This window comes from Pantherophis guttatus, chromosome 1, assembly GCF_059756535.1.
Source record: "Pantherophis guttatus breed Tessera chromosome 1, ASM5975653v1, whole genome shotgun sequence".
Classification (NCBI taxonomy): domain Eukaryota; kingdom Metazoa; phylum Chordata; class Lepidosauria; order Squamata; family Colubridae; genus Pantherophis; species Pantherophis guttatus.
This window is the reverse complement of record NC_142063.1, coordinates 3,121,204-3,135,723: the sequence shown is the minus strand read 5'-3', so window position 1 is coordinate 3,135,723 and position 14,520 is coordinate 3,121,204. Positions and strand designations below refer to the sequence as shown.

Below are 14,520 nucleotides of genomic sequence, written 5' to 3'. Positions count from 1 at the left end.
AAGTTACAATATCTACAATGCCATTTATGCTGTGGCACACGCATTACATGCAATGCATGGATCTGGAGGACGACCAACCATGATGAGGCTTGGAAAGAGGATCTCAAATATTCAATCATGGCAGGTAATCCCAGTGACTTTTTATTTGATCCACAGATCAGATAAATGGTAGGTAGTTGTCTAGGTAGAAAACTACCTCTAGGCATTTCTTAATTTACTGGTTAAATATCTGTATGTAAAATGTATCTAGATACCAATTATTGAAAACTCTCACTTGAATCAAGTACCGATAAGAGGTTTTTGTCAAAAACGGATTGATAGTGGAAAAAGAGAATTAAACCAAACCAATTGTTCAAAGCTAGTCAGCATTGTAGGGCCTCCTTGTTTTTTGTAGCCTGAATCCAATTTACTGTACAAAAAGACACTCAGTTCGTATTAATGTTGGTTATTGTGGCTTAGAATTATTTCTCAGTCCACTCCATTTTTTTTAGTGTGCCGTATCTTGTACTGCCTTGTTTGTTGTCTTAAGTCTCTGTCAACTTCAGCATATGCAGAAGAACTCCACTTGGTCCTACTGAGTTCCTGATCTAGAATTCATCAGACTTTTCAACATCAAAGGCTAAATTATTCCTCTCTAGACAGTGAAGTGACAAACCAGGACAGAATAAAGCTTCTACCTGGCCCCCACTTGGTCAGATCTACTTCTTCTATTCTCTTTGACTATCAGCTTGAGAAAGCCTAGCTTGCAAAGTTATGATAGAGAGTATTTACTAATAAAGGAAAAAATTCTAGTTTAGGGTTGAAATGAAGGATCTGGGTGCTCTTTGAATTTGGTTCTTTTCTTGCAGACATTTCATGACCCAACTAGGTAGCATCATCAGCACTAGAAGGGAGTGATATCACTTTCAATGTTACCTAGTTTAGTCAAGAAACATCTGCAAGAAAATAACCATGCTCAGAGAGCACCAAGGACCACTTTAATTTAATTATTTAATCATTCCTAAAATGCATTTCTCATGCATTCAAATAAAATTAAAAATGTAAATTGTAAGACTTGAATTGACGAAGCCATGATACAAATTCATGATAATGTGGGGATGAAATTGAATATTTGATATTACTTCTGATTGCTTAGATCTCCATCCAGGGAACTTATTGAGCTTCTCAGATATAGACCCATCTCCTAGGCTGATTATGATAGAAACCAGGATGTTCTATGTGTGGAGTTCAGCCAATTAGTCCAGGTGTCTTTTTTTTCCAGATTCTCCCCTATCTGAGGAACATCAACTTCAACAACAGTGCTGGAGAGGAAGTCTCCTTCTCAGAAAGTGGATTGGTGTCTACTCGTTATGATCTTGTCAACTGGCTTTTCCTCCCCAATCAATCTTTTGTCCCCATGAAAGTTGGGCAAATGGATTCCACGGCTGCGCCTGGACAAGATTTCACCGTTAACTCCGATGAAATCATCTGGGTGACAAAGGTGAGCTGGAAGGAAACATTATAAATTCAGTAAAGGAGTCATTCACTCCAGGGGATGCATAACACCCTTTTCACTGGGAAACCCATTAAATTTAGGAATTTGATGAAAAAACATGCTTTTGAGTTGAACATATTTGAGATTTGACTTCTGAAAAGTCCAAGATGGGGTAAGATTGTGAAGAGGTCCTGCTCGAAACTCATTACAGTAGGCAAGAATGATTTCCATGGATCATTTCCATTCAGTTGGATCCTCACGATTCTCTTTTAGAAAGAGTTTAGCTCCATGTCACAAGCCTTCCTTTGCATTTTGAGGTCCCTGTTCCAATCTCCAGCATCCATTGATGGGTCAGGATTGCATTGGCCTGACTCCCTCTGGAGCTTGTAATGGTTTCTGGTAAACCATTTCTTTTGAAGACATTCTAAAGATGGAAAGAGCAATGTACAAATGAATAAATTAAGAATATTCTTTGCAGAGGCCACCTACAGTATCTCTCTTCTCTTTTTTAGAAGGTGCCCTTTGCCAGGTGTGGCATGAAAAGGTGCCATGCAGGAGAGAAAAGAAGCGTTCCAGAAGGAAAGCCGGTTTGCTGCTACCAATGTGCCCCTTGTCCAGAAGGAACCATTTCTAATGAGACAGGTAGACACACTTTAAATGTAGATCTTCCAGGATCAAGGAAACCAGTGGAAAATATTAATTTTGGCAGGATTTACATGCTTCAATATATTCATACTTTTCAGCAGACCCTCTCAATTCATTAATTTAAACTGTACTACCCCACAGGCCACTTTTCTTGCTCCTCATAAATTTAATACAGGTTGGTGTCAAGGTTCCAAGTAATACACCCATATCAAGCAAAACTCTGAGACAAATAGATTCCTCAAAGAGTAGCTTTATTGGATATATCATATTGGCACAGATCTAGTGAAAACCGACTCTGAAGGTTCTCAAGGTTTTCACCTAATTAAAAGTAAAAGTTTTTCACTTTCTCAGAACAATCAGTCACATGGTCCAATCACGGTACTGTCTGATTGCCTGTTGACATCATTCCGCCTTCCTCTGACCAGGTGTGAGAATGTCCTTGGTTCCCAAGAGAAAATATTTTGTTTTGGCTACAAAATCCCAGCTATCTAAAATCCCCCCTCCCTATCCTTCAGCTCCAGCGTGACAACATTGAAGCTCTCGAGGTGGTTTTGGTCAGGTCAGCTTCAGTTGATTTTGGAGCACAATTCATGGGTTCCCTACTAGGCTTTCCACTCCTACTTTTACATCCCATCAGGAAAACCAGACACCAATCTTTTTGTGAAAAAATGGGGAGTGAGATTCAAGCTTTCATTTTTAATAAGGACCTGCTTCTTCTATCAGAACACTCGATCTCCCAGGAAATTTAGATTATGGATTTACTTTCTGGCCACTCTCAGAAAGTCAGATTAGGTAATCATATCTCTTCAGCCCTTATTCTTAACACTGGTATACCATAGGGTTGTGTGTTGAGTCCTTTACTCTATATTCTTTATGCACATAGCTGCATTCCCATTCATGCCAGTAATACTATTATTTAATTTGCAGATGATACAACAGTGGTGGGACTCATCTCCGGGGGTGGGGGAAGAGTCTGCCTATCGAAATGAGGTGGAACGGTTGCTTTCATGGTGTGGAGACAATAACTTGGTCCTTAACACCAATAAGACCAAGGAGTTTATAGTGGACTACAGAAGGAATAGATCAGACATCCAGCTCTTGCTCATCAATGGAGATCAAGTGGAGCAAGTGGCCAGTTTTAAGTTTCTGGGTTTTATCATAAAAGATGACCTGACCTGGGACTTCTTCCACATTGCAGCCCTGGGCAAAAGGGCCCAGCAGAGATTATACTACTGTGTTTCCCCGAAAATAAGACCCTGTCTTATATTTTTTGAACCCTGAAATAAGCGCCTGGCCTTAGAGCCATGCACTCAAAAGCCCGATTGGGCTTATTATCAGGGGATGTCTTATTTTAGGGGAAATATGGTACCTGAGACTTCTCAGGAAACAACAACTGAATGGAAAACTGCTGGTGACCTTCTACCGCTGCACCATAGAGAGTATCTTAATTTACTGCACCTGTGTCTGGTTTGCCAATTGCACAGTGGGAGACAGGGCAGCGCTCCAGAGGGTGAACGCCATTGCCCAGAGGATCATGGGTTGCCCTCTCCCCTCCTTGGAAGAGCTTGATAGCTCCCGCTGCCTTAAGAAAGTTCAAAACATTCTTAAAGATCCATCTCATCCTGGGCGCCCCCTTTTTTAACTATTACCATCTGGCAGATGGTACAGGATAATAAAAACAAGGACAAATAGGCTGAAAAACAGCTTCTATCCCAGAGCAGTAACTATATTGAATTCTACTGTATACTGCAATAGTAAAGCAGTATCGGGGGGTTTCCATTCAATTGTATGGAATGTGAAGGATGTGTGTTTTTGTTTTATTTTTTTATGCATAATGTACACTGAAGATGACATTTAATTTGATTGTACGAGGTGTAATGACAATAAACTAAACTAAATTTATAGATGTGTCATAGACAGAGCAGATATATCAGCCTATGCCTGCTAACCCTTCCCTGTAAAAAAGTTTGAATGGGTGGATTTGAAATATAAAGCAGAGAACAAATCCATTTTTCTGGCTAACCTATTCCCAGCATTGTCAGTATGGATGGATGATTTGCCCTTTTTGATTCACCATGAAATTCATACTGACTCTTGATTTCAGATGCAGCTCACTGTGACCCCTGCCCAGAAAACAAATATCCCAACAAGGACAAGGACCAATGCATTGCCAAGAAGATCCACTTCCTTTCCTATCAAGACACCCTGGGATACACTTTAGCATCTCTTGCTCTTTTCCTCTATGTGACCACAGCTGCAGTTCTGATGATTTTCCGTAAAAATCACAACACACCAATTGTCAAAGCCAACAACCGAGATCTCACCTACATACTCCTGGTGTCCCTCCTGCTCTGCTTCCTCTGCTCCTTCCTCTTCATTGATCGACCTGGGAAGCCCACCTGTCTCTTCCGACAAACTGCCTTTGCCATCCTGTTTTCCCTTGCAGTTTCCTCCGTCTTGGCAAAAACTGTCATGGTGGTTCTGGCTTTCATGGCCACCAAGCCAGGGAACCAGACAAGAAAACTCTTAGGAAAACCTCTGACCAACTCCATTGTCATAGTCTGTCCCCTGGTCCAAGCACTTCTTTGTGCCACCTGGCTGGCAACCTCTCCCCCATTTCCCAACTTTGACTTCCACTCTTTAGTAGGAGAGACTATCTTGGAATGTAATGAAGGCTCAGCTTCTATGTTTTATGCTGTCCTGGCCTATCTGGGTTTCCTGGCTCTTGTCTGTTTCACTGTAGCCTTTCTGGCTAGGAAATTGCCTGACAGCTTTAACGAAGCCAAGTTCATTACTTTCAGCATGCTGGTCTTTTGCAGTGTTTGGATCACCTTCCTCCCCACCTACCTGAGCACCAAAGGGAAATCCATGGTGGCTGTGGAGATCTTCTCCATCTTGGCCTCTGGGTCTGGTCTCTTGGCTTGTATCTTTTTCCCCAAATGTTACATTATCCTATTTAAACCAAAACTCAATTGTAGAGAGAATATAATGAGACATAAGAATCTCTGATGTATATGGGGATGTAAGTTTAATTTTGACTTTTTAGTTTTTGATTTTTAAAATAAATGATGAAATGAAAGAGGTGATTCTTCCTTAAATAATTGGAAATCAAGTGATGTGCTAATCACAAACTTTCTAATAATCAATAACAAACACCCATCCTTTTATTTTTCATTAATGCCAGTTCTTCCCAGGGAGGCCCCATGATCAGCTTGGAAATAAATGATAATAATGTAAAGATGTTGTTATTACTTTCCAACATGACTGTTGTTCTCTTTTTTTAATCTAATTGGCTGTAAAAATGTGTTGTGTTCACTATTAGTGTTTTTACGACTTTTTTTTCCAATAGATTAGTGAGGGTTTGCCTTTTCCTGCTCACTTTTTCATTCAATTGACCATTAGGTTTTTCTAAAAGGTATGGAGTTTATATGAACCATTCTGTTTTAATTTCTATTAACTTAATTGAGAAAGGTACATTTTTCATAAATAAGATCATGTGATTATTTTGTGGCCCCAGCTTTTCATACCTTATTTACTCTTTCCAACTGTTATGAAGATGGGTGGATGGATGGATGGATGGATGGAAGGAAGGAAGGAAGGAAGGAAGGAAGGAAGGAAGGATGGATGGATGGATAGATAGATAGATGAATACATCATGGCTTGTTCTTTCTTGAACAAATAATTAAAAAATTGATTACTAAGTAGGGAGGAAGACCTTGTTCTATGATGCTCTCTGATTTCTTTAATAAAATTAGAGATAAGAGGTCAGGAAATACTTTAAAAAGTGGTTATTTGAGAAGACGAATGTCTTGTACTACTATATGCAGATGTTATCTAAGGACCCGAATCATTTCCAAAAATCGTTCCATAGATTTTTGCTATGAGTATGCATTTGAAAAATAATATATCGAATACCAAGATATCTGTGTTTGACAGAGAAATTGAATGAACTTTTAACAAGAACCCTTTTCACTCTGTTCTAGTGACTATCTGAAATTCAGACAGACTGAACAATTCAATCTTTAGGAAGTGTGTGTGTGTGTGTTTGTGTTACAGCATACAGTCAAGATGGGGAAATTGGAGGACTTAAAAACAGTGGTGAATCCAAATTTTTTTACTACAGGTTCTTTGGGTGTGGCTTGGTGGACGTGGCAGGTGGACGATACTGCAAAATCTCCATTCTCTCCCCACTCCTGGGGGAAGGATATTGCAAAACCTCCATTCCCACCCCATTCTGGGGCCAGACAGAGATGGTATTTGCTGGTTCACCAAACTGCTCAAAATCCAGTTCCGTTCCTGGTCTGATCCCAATAACAGAGACTTTCTGCTTCCAACCTTTCTTCTTGCCTTCATTTTCTTTATTGATTTTGGGGCATTCAGACTCTCCACAGCTCAATATCATCCTTTTGAACAAATCGAAGCTTTACAAAAAAAACGTACCCTAACTAACATCTGCTTTTGGAGGAGGAGCTGAGTGTCCAGGAAGACACCCAGAGTGCACAGCAGTGCTAAGCAAGTCATGCAAGATCAAAGATCCAATGTCCCCAGTGCTGGGAGGACCAATCATCCACAGCTGCTTGATTCTACTAGGATTAAAATGGAGACTGTTCCTCCCCATTCAATAGGCTTCGGGTACTAGGGCAAAATCTTGACCTCATTGCTTGGTCAATCAATGGTTGTATAATTGAATACCCTCAGGGTAAGGATGATACTTGACTTTGAAACGAGAAGGACTCATTGAGGTACCTTGAAAACCAGAGGTTGGGGCTCAGTGTCTCCCCTCCAACTAACACTGAATGGAAAGAGCTCCAGGGAATGGAGAGAACCACATAATACCATGGACACACTCCTATTACCTCAGCCAACTCAGACGTTTGCCATTTGGTGACGGTGTCTTTCCCACACCAGTTCACAATTCTGAAGACCTGCTTCCCAAGACAAACACAGCAGGCAAACTTTTCTGATTCCAACTCAATCCTGGAAAATCTTCTCATAGAGTTTAATTTAACCTAAGACCTTGAGAAATTCTCTTGCCAACTATTAAGGTCTATCGGAAGAATTAGTGTCTAATTACATCACCTGCCATGTTAGTATTTATAAACCACTTATTCCATCCAAGTGTTGGTATGATTGCCCAGACTTACTAGGATTCAATTGATTGTCAAAGGCCACCATGCCCCATCAACACTTATACTATCCAAACAACCTATGGAAGAGGCCAAACTCCACCTTGTGTGCACATGCTCAGTTTCACATGACTCAAATACACAATTCCACCTTGATTGTCCAGTGCATCTGATCTGTGGATTAATAATAGGAAATCCAAACTCATTTTTCTCTATCTGGTGTATTGCTCAGTAAATAGGAAAATTGCTTTTCCATGCAATTATCAGAAGAACAGCAATCTCTAATGTATCCCCTATGGATTTCTACCCACAAAAATCTTCCAAGTTGAAACCTGCTTTGAATTAAATACTCGGAGTTCTCCCAGTGGAGGCAGGACGTGTCACCTTGCCTTCTGTTGTGAAGAGGCAACTTCAGGGTTTGGTGAGACTTGTCTGTCCTTAGTATCCTCTTTGGTCACAGACCATTTACAGGTAACAGGAAGCATCATTGAATATAAATTTGCTTTGGGGGCCATCCAGGTGGCACAGACTATCTCTCTTGTGCTAAAGCTCTGCTGAGATTTCAAGGGCTCCCTGCAATTCAACCTTTGCACACACAAAACACCCTTTTGATTTCAGATCTAGGAGGAAAGGTGGGAAGAATGACTGGGCTGCCTCTCCTCCTCCTCCTGCTGCTCTTCTGGCTCCTGCCTCCAACTTCTGCTAAGAAGATGCAAACTGGGTGTGTGTTGACAAACACTTTTTACACTACGAGAGACTTTTACAGGCCTGGTGATGTCATTATTGGTGGGAATTTTCCCATGGGAACTGTATTTTCATTCTACTTCAAATCCTTTAAAAAAAAACCCTCTTCATTTCTGGGGGAGATTTTGTAAGTTTCACTTAAAAATGAAACATGTAAATAATTATTTGGTTTGTTCAAGGACTCTTATCAGAAATATTTGTTCTAGTGAGGTTTGCAATGCCCTAACGTAGTTCAGATGTTTGTGATTTTCTCAATAAAAAACCAAACTCATAAAATAGGCAAGAATTCTCAGTCTTTCCAGGACTCTCAATCAGGAAGCTAATAAACCACCCAAAAAAGTGAGGAAGGACAACACTTTATAAACTGTGCTGGCCTAGTGAAGAAGTTGACTTACAGAATTAATTTGGACAGAAACTCCTGATACAAAACTCAAAGATGAGGTCAACCCATTTACAGTGCTGAAGAGTTGGAAAAACTGCATTAATTTTGGAATCAGGATTGCTCATAAATGGCCCTTCAATAAACGTCTGCTGTCACACCTACTGCTCAACAGTGGTTTCCAGACCTGAAGAAGCTCCTTCAAGAGGGGAGAAAATTAATGAGGGTGGAAGAGAAGCAATTGGGAAGAACTATACGCATTGGAGCAAAGTGAAGAAGGGAGGTCTGATGGAGGAGTATAAAAAAAATCTGTGATATGGATAAACAGGATTTTCTCCTTGCTGTCAAGGCCATTAATCAAGGAACAGCCTTAACAATGAAAAAAACCCAAAGGAATTTGGGAGTTCCTGCTGCAAAGGGTGTTTTTAAAAATGACATGACCTACTCCACACATGCTTTCCTTAAAATTTCCCCGATGATTTTCTCACTTTAGAGTCGTACCCAAGAACTACCAGCAGTTCGTAGCTTTGGTATTTGCAGTCACAGAAGTCAACAAAGATCTGGTTCTCCTCCCCAACATCACCCTTGGCTTCCACATCTATAGCAATTCTCAGATTCAGAAGGAGATTTCCATAATCAGCCTCTCCCTTCTCTCCACAAGAGGACGAATGGTTCCAGGTTACAAATGTGACAGGCAGCACCCTCTACTCTCTGTCATCGGAGATCTCAACCCCAGATCCTCAAGGCAGATGGCCTCCATCTTCAGCATCTTCAAGGTCCCACAGGTAAGGGGGCCTCATTGGATAGAGTATGGGGTAGACAAAGAACAAAGCACACAGTGAAGCTAAAGGTGGAAAAGGGGTTTGGGGGGACCTATATTTATATTTTTGTGTCGAGATATGTTTTTATAGAAGCCAAAAGTGCTAGATAATGAGATATATTGAAATGTGGCATTTGTCAAGAGGAATTGCTTCCTAATCTATTCTTCATAAAAGTAGTGTAGTTAGAATATTCTCTGTATTAATTTGACATTTCCTTAGCTTTTGACACAATATCACAAGGCAAAATACATAATCTCTTCTTCCTAATATGTATTCCTTCTTCCTAACAAAGCCAGAAAATTAAGTTTGTCACTCAGTGAGCCAATAATCCACATAATGGTGACCCTTAAAATCAAAATCTCACTTTCTCCAGCTAGGTGTTGGCTTTGAGTTCACTCAAGGAGACAGAAAAGTTTATCCTTCTTTCTTCTGGATTAATCCCAGTGAATCTGCTCAGTATGTGGGTTTGGTCCAGCTGCTCCTGCATTTCCAATGGAACTGGGTTGGGCTGGTAGCCCCTGAAGATGACAGAGGAGAACGTTTCGTCTCAACTCTGACGCCAATGCTCCAGGAGAAGGAGAGCTGCGTGGCCTTCACTGAAAAGTTGAAATCGGATTTTCTTAATACTCCAATGATGAAAATACTGCATATTTCGGAGATTTGGTATAAAGCTGAAGTGATTGTTCTATTTGGAGACCCCAATTGTATTAAAAATGTACAGGTGGTAATGGGTATCTATGAATATTTGAGAAAGACATCATTTCGGAAAGTTTGGATCTTAACTTCCCATTGGAAACTTAGTGTCGTGGGGAATCAAGACGTATCAAAACTAGTAAAGCCCTTCCATGGGGCTTTGCATTTGAGGCCCCACACTTGGGATGTCTCAGAATTCAGCCGTTTTCTCCTGTCTTTAGACCCCTTGAAGCCACAAGGAGACATCTTTCTCCCTCCATGTTGGGAAAGGTTGTTTCTCTGCATGATGGACACTCCAGGCAGGATCTTTCCAAAGGGGGAGAAAAAATGTACAGGAAGGGAGAATTTACAAAGTTTACCTTCTTACATTTTTGAAACAAGCATGGAAGGTGAGAGTTACAATATCTACAATGCCATTTATGCTGTGGCACATGCATTACATGCAATGCATGGATCTGGAGCACAACCAACCATGATGAGGCTTGGAAAGAGGATCTCAAATATTCAATCATGGCAGGTAATCCCAGTGACTTTTTATTTGATCCACAGATCAGATAAATGATAGGTAGTTGTCTAGGTAGAAAACTATCTTTATGCATTTCTTGATTTACTGATTACATATCTGTATGTAAAATCTATCTCAGAAGAGATTAAGATAGCAATTATTGAAAACTGTCATTTGAATTAAGTGAGAGGTTTTTGTTGAAAAGAGATAGATGGCGGAAAAAGAGAATTAAACTAAACCGATTATTCATAAGAGCAAAGAGCTTCCTAGAAGTTCCTGGAAGGACATCAGTGGTTGCCTGAGAGTGTGCCATTTCTTGTACTGCTTTGTTTGTTGTGTTAAGCTTCTGTCAAACTCTGCATATGCAGAAGAACTCAACATGGTCCTAATCTGAGTACCTTAGATTTGATTGCTTAGATCTCCATCATTTAGCTTCTCAGATATAGACCCATCTCCTAGGCTGATGGCCATGATACCATGATAGAAATCAGGATGTCCTATGTGTGGTGTTCAGCCAATTAATCCAGCTGTCTTTTCTTTCAGGTTCTTCCCTATCTGAGGAACATCAAGTTCAACAACAGTGCTGGAGAGGAAATCTCCTTTTCAGAAAGTACATTGGTGTCTGATTGTTATGATCTTCTTAACTGGCTTTTCCTCCCCAATCAATCTTTTGTCCCCATGAAAGTTGGGCAAATAGATTCCACAGCTTCCCAAGGACAAGATTTGACCATTAACTCCGATGAAATCATCTGGGCCACAAAGGTGAGCTGGAAGGAAAGGTAAATTTAGCAAAGGATTCATTCATTCCAGAGGATGCACATCACTGGGAAACAATAAAAGTCAGGAATTTGATGAAAAAATATGCTTTTGAGTTGAACACATTTGAGATTTGATTTCTGAAAAGTTCAAGATGGGGTAAGATTGGGAAGAATTTTTGCTTGAAACCCTGGACACCATAAAAGCAGGCAGAAATGATTTCCATGGACCGTTTCCATTCAGTTGGATCCTCATGATTCTTTCTTTTAGAAAAGCTCTAGCTCCATGTCACAAACCTTCCTTGGCAGTTTGAGGTCCCAGTTCCAATCTCCAGAGTCCATTGGTGGGTCAGGATTACATTGGTTTATCCTGGTTTCTGGTAAGCCATTTCCTTTGAAGGCGTTCTAAAGATGGAAAGAGCAACGTACAAATGAATAAATGAAGCATATTCACTGCTGGGGCCACCTACAGTATCTCTCTTCTCTTTTTTAGAAGGTGCCCTTTGCCAGGTGTGGCATGAAAAGGTGCCATGCAGGAGAGAAAAGAAGCGTTCCAGAAGGAAAGCCGGTTTGCTGCTACCAATGTGCCCCTTGTCCAGAAGGAACCATTTCTAATGAGACAGGTAGACACACTTTAAATGTAGATCTTCCAGGATCAAGAAAACCAGGGGAAAATATTAATTTTGGAAGGATTTACATGCTTCAGTATATTCCTACTTTTCAGCAGACCCTCTCAATTCATGACTCTAAATTGTACTACTCCATAGACCACTTTTCTTGCCCCTCAGAAATTTAGTACAGGTTGGTGACAGGATTCCAAGTAATACACCCATGTGAAGCAAAACTCCAAAGCAGGTAGATTCCTCAAAGTATAGCTTTATTGGATATACCATATTGGCACAGATCTGGTGAAAACCGACTCTGATTGTTCCTACAGTTTATACGTAATTAAAAGTAAAAGTTTATCATTTTCTCAAAGCAATCCAGTCACATGGTCCAATCATGTTGCTGCCTGATTGCCTGTTGAGAAGTATTTTGTTTTGGCTACAAAATCCCAGCTATCTAAAATCCCCGCTCCTTATCCCTCAGCTCCAGTGTGACAACATTGAAGCTGTCAAAAATGGCTTCCGTCAGGTCAGCTTCAGGGTTGACAGTTGGTTTTGGAGCACAATTCATGGGTTCCCTACAAGTCTTTCTACTCCTACTTTTACATCCCATCAGTAAAACAAGACCCCAATCTTTTTGTGAAAGAATGCGGAGTGAGATTCTTTAGCTTTAATTAGAAGGTTTAGTTTTTATTAAGAACCTGCTTCTTCTATCAGAACAGTGGATATCACAGGAAATTCATAGGCCTGTCTGACACAGAGCAGATGCATCTATCTATGTCTGCTAACCCTTCCCTCAAAAAAGTTTGAATGAGTTGATTTGAAACATAAAGCAAAGACATTGAGCCAGAGAGCCAGTTTTTCTGGCTAATCTCTTCCCTGTCAGCATTCCAGAAACCCCCCCCCCAGCTCCAAGAAAAGACTCTGAGAAGCATTTTCAAAGTTCTGTTTACTAGAATAGGTAAACTGGCAGATCTGGAAAAACCCAAATCTGAGAGGTCCGGGTTTTCCCTCAGTAAATCAAAACTCCCAAAACCATCCCCTTAGTCAATCACATGCTCCAATCTACCGCCGTCCCATCTCGAGACATCACTCCGACCACTCCTTCTCCAGATGCAGGATTGCCCTGACCTTGACTGACAGGAAGAATGCTAATATATCTAAAGACAACCCCTCTACTAACCCCCCCCCTACTTTCCTACACATGAGAAGGTGGCAGCATGGAAGTTTCCGGGGTAATATGGCTTCCAAAGCTGACATTCCCAGCATTGTCAGTATAGATGGATGATTTGCCCTTGTTGATTCACCATGAAATTCACACTGACTTTTGATTTCAGATGCAGCTCACTGTGACCCCTGCCCAGAAAACCAATATCCAAACAAGGAGAAGGATCACTGCATTGACAAGAAGATCCACTTCCTTTCCTATCAAGACAGCCTGGGATACATTTTAGTTTCTCTCGCTCTTTCTCTCTCTGTGATCACATTGGCAGTTCTGGTGATTTTCCGTAAATATCACAACACACCAATTGTCAAGGCCAACAACAGAAATCTCACCTACATCCTCCTGGTCTCCCTCCTGCTCTGCTTCCTCTGCTCCTTCCTCTTCATTGGTCGACCTGTGAAGCTCACCTGTCTCTTCCAACAAACTGCCTTTGCCATTCTCTTTTCCCTTGCAGTGTCCTCTGTGTTGGGAAAAACTGTCATGGTGGTTCTGGCCTTCATGGCCACCAAACCAGGAAACAGGACAAGGAAACTCTTAGGAAAACCTCTGACCAATTCCATTGTCTTAGCCTGTCCCCTGGTCCAAGCAGTTCTTTGTGCCACCTGGCTGGGCACCTCCCCTCCATTTCCTAACTTTGACTTCCACTCTTTAGTAGGAGAGGCCATCTTGGAATGTAATGAAGGTTCAGCTTTGATGTTTTATGTTGTTCTCATCTATCTGGGTTTCCTGGCCCTTGTGAGTTTCTCTGTGGCCTTTCTGGCTAGGAAATTGCCTGATAGTTTTAACGAAGCAAAGTTCATTACTTTTAGTATTCTGGTTTTTTGCAGTGTTTGGATCACCTTCCTCCCCACTTACCTGAGCACCAAAGGGAAGTCCATGGTGGCCGTGGAAATCTTCTCCATCTTGGCCTCTGGGGCTGGTCTTTTGGCTTGCATCTTTTTCCCCAAATGCTATATTATCCTATTTAAACCCAAGCTGAATTGTAGAGAGAATATAATGAGGCACAAGGAACTCTGATTATAATCCCTGATTACAAATATGAAACACATTTATATTGACATCGAATTTACACACAGGTGACTCCAGCTGGTTTACAACATTAAAAATCACAACATAAAAACCAATTAAAATGCCTCATTCCACCCTCATTTATGCAGGGATTATGAGGTTACATTTTGATTTTGGACATTTTTCAAATTCATCTCATTTCTTTAAAACAGAGGAAATGATGGAGGACTTGTCCCTTAAACAATTGGAAATCAAGTGATGTGAGTAATCTCAGAATGTCTGTTAATCTGCAACAATCACCCACTTTTTTCATTAATGCTAGTTGTCCCAAAGATCAACTTGATAATAAATATTGATAGTGTATATCTGGATATTAGTTTCCAAAATGATAGTTTCTCATTTAATTAATTTTAATCAAAATATATATTTAAGAATATGTTGGGTTTGTTTCACTCTCAGTGTTTTTAACCTTGTTCCCTTCCACTGATTCCTTTGCTGAATTTTCTACTGAAATTTTCTTTCAGTTGACTATTAGAGATT

The 14,520-nt window shown here is 40.6% G+C and overlaps 2 protein-coding genes across 2 annotated transcripts; both read left to right on the top strand.

Moving 5' to 3' along the window:
• Positions 1–1,396: 1,396 nt before the first annotated feature.
• On the top strand, positions 1,397–5,128 carry LOC132712145 (vomeronasal type-2 receptor 26-like). Its single transcript, XM_087883531.1, has 3 exons — positions 1,397–1,480; positions 1,987–2,116; positions 4,224–5,128. The coding sequence occupies exons 1-3, from the start codon at positions 1,397–1,399 to the stop codon at positions 5,126–5,128; spliced, it is 1,119 nt and encodes a 372-aa protein (XP_087739657.1).
• A 5-nt stretch (positions 5,129–5,133) lies between these two features.
• On the top strand, positions 5,134–14,520 carry LOC148116245 (vomeronasal type-2 receptor 26-like). The gene is made up of 6 exons (XM_087883530.1): positions 5,134–5,141; positions 8,862–9,046; positions 9,567–10,399; positions 10,931–11,149; positions 11,636–11,765; positions 13,085–14,520. Exons 1-6 carry the CDS (start codon positions 5,134–5,136, stop codon positions 13,987–13,989), a joined length of 2,280 nt encoding a protein of 759 aa, XP_087739656.1. The 3' UTR covers positions 13,990–14,520.

What these genes read in the sequence shown, in the direction of transcription:
- LOC132712145 (XM_087883531.1), top strand. Translation starts at nt 1,397, where the DNA reads ATGAAAGTTGGGCAAATGGATTCCACGGCTGCGCCTGGACAAGATTTC. An exon ending in AAATCATCTGGGTGACAAAG is followed by an intron (nt 1,481 to 1,986) that starts GTGAGCTGGAAG and finishes TCTCTTTTTTAG; the next exon opens with AAGGTGCCCTTTGCCAGGTG. An exon ending in AACCATTTCTAATGAGACAG is followed by an intron (nt 2,117 to 4,223) that starts GTAGACACACTT and finishes TCTTGATTTCAG; the next exon opens with ATGCAGCTCACTGTGACCCC.
- LOC148116245 (XM_087883530.1), top strand. An exon ending in AAGAGGACGAATGGTTCCAG is followed by an intron (nt 9,047 to 9,566) that starts GTTACAAATGTG and finishes TTCTCCAGCTAG; the next exon opens with GTGTTGGCTTTGAGTTCACT. An exon ending in AACCATTTCTAATGAGACAG is followed by an intron (nt 11,766 to 13,084) that starts GTAGACACACTT and finishes TTTTGATTTCAG; the next exon opens with ATGCAGCTCACTGTGACCCC.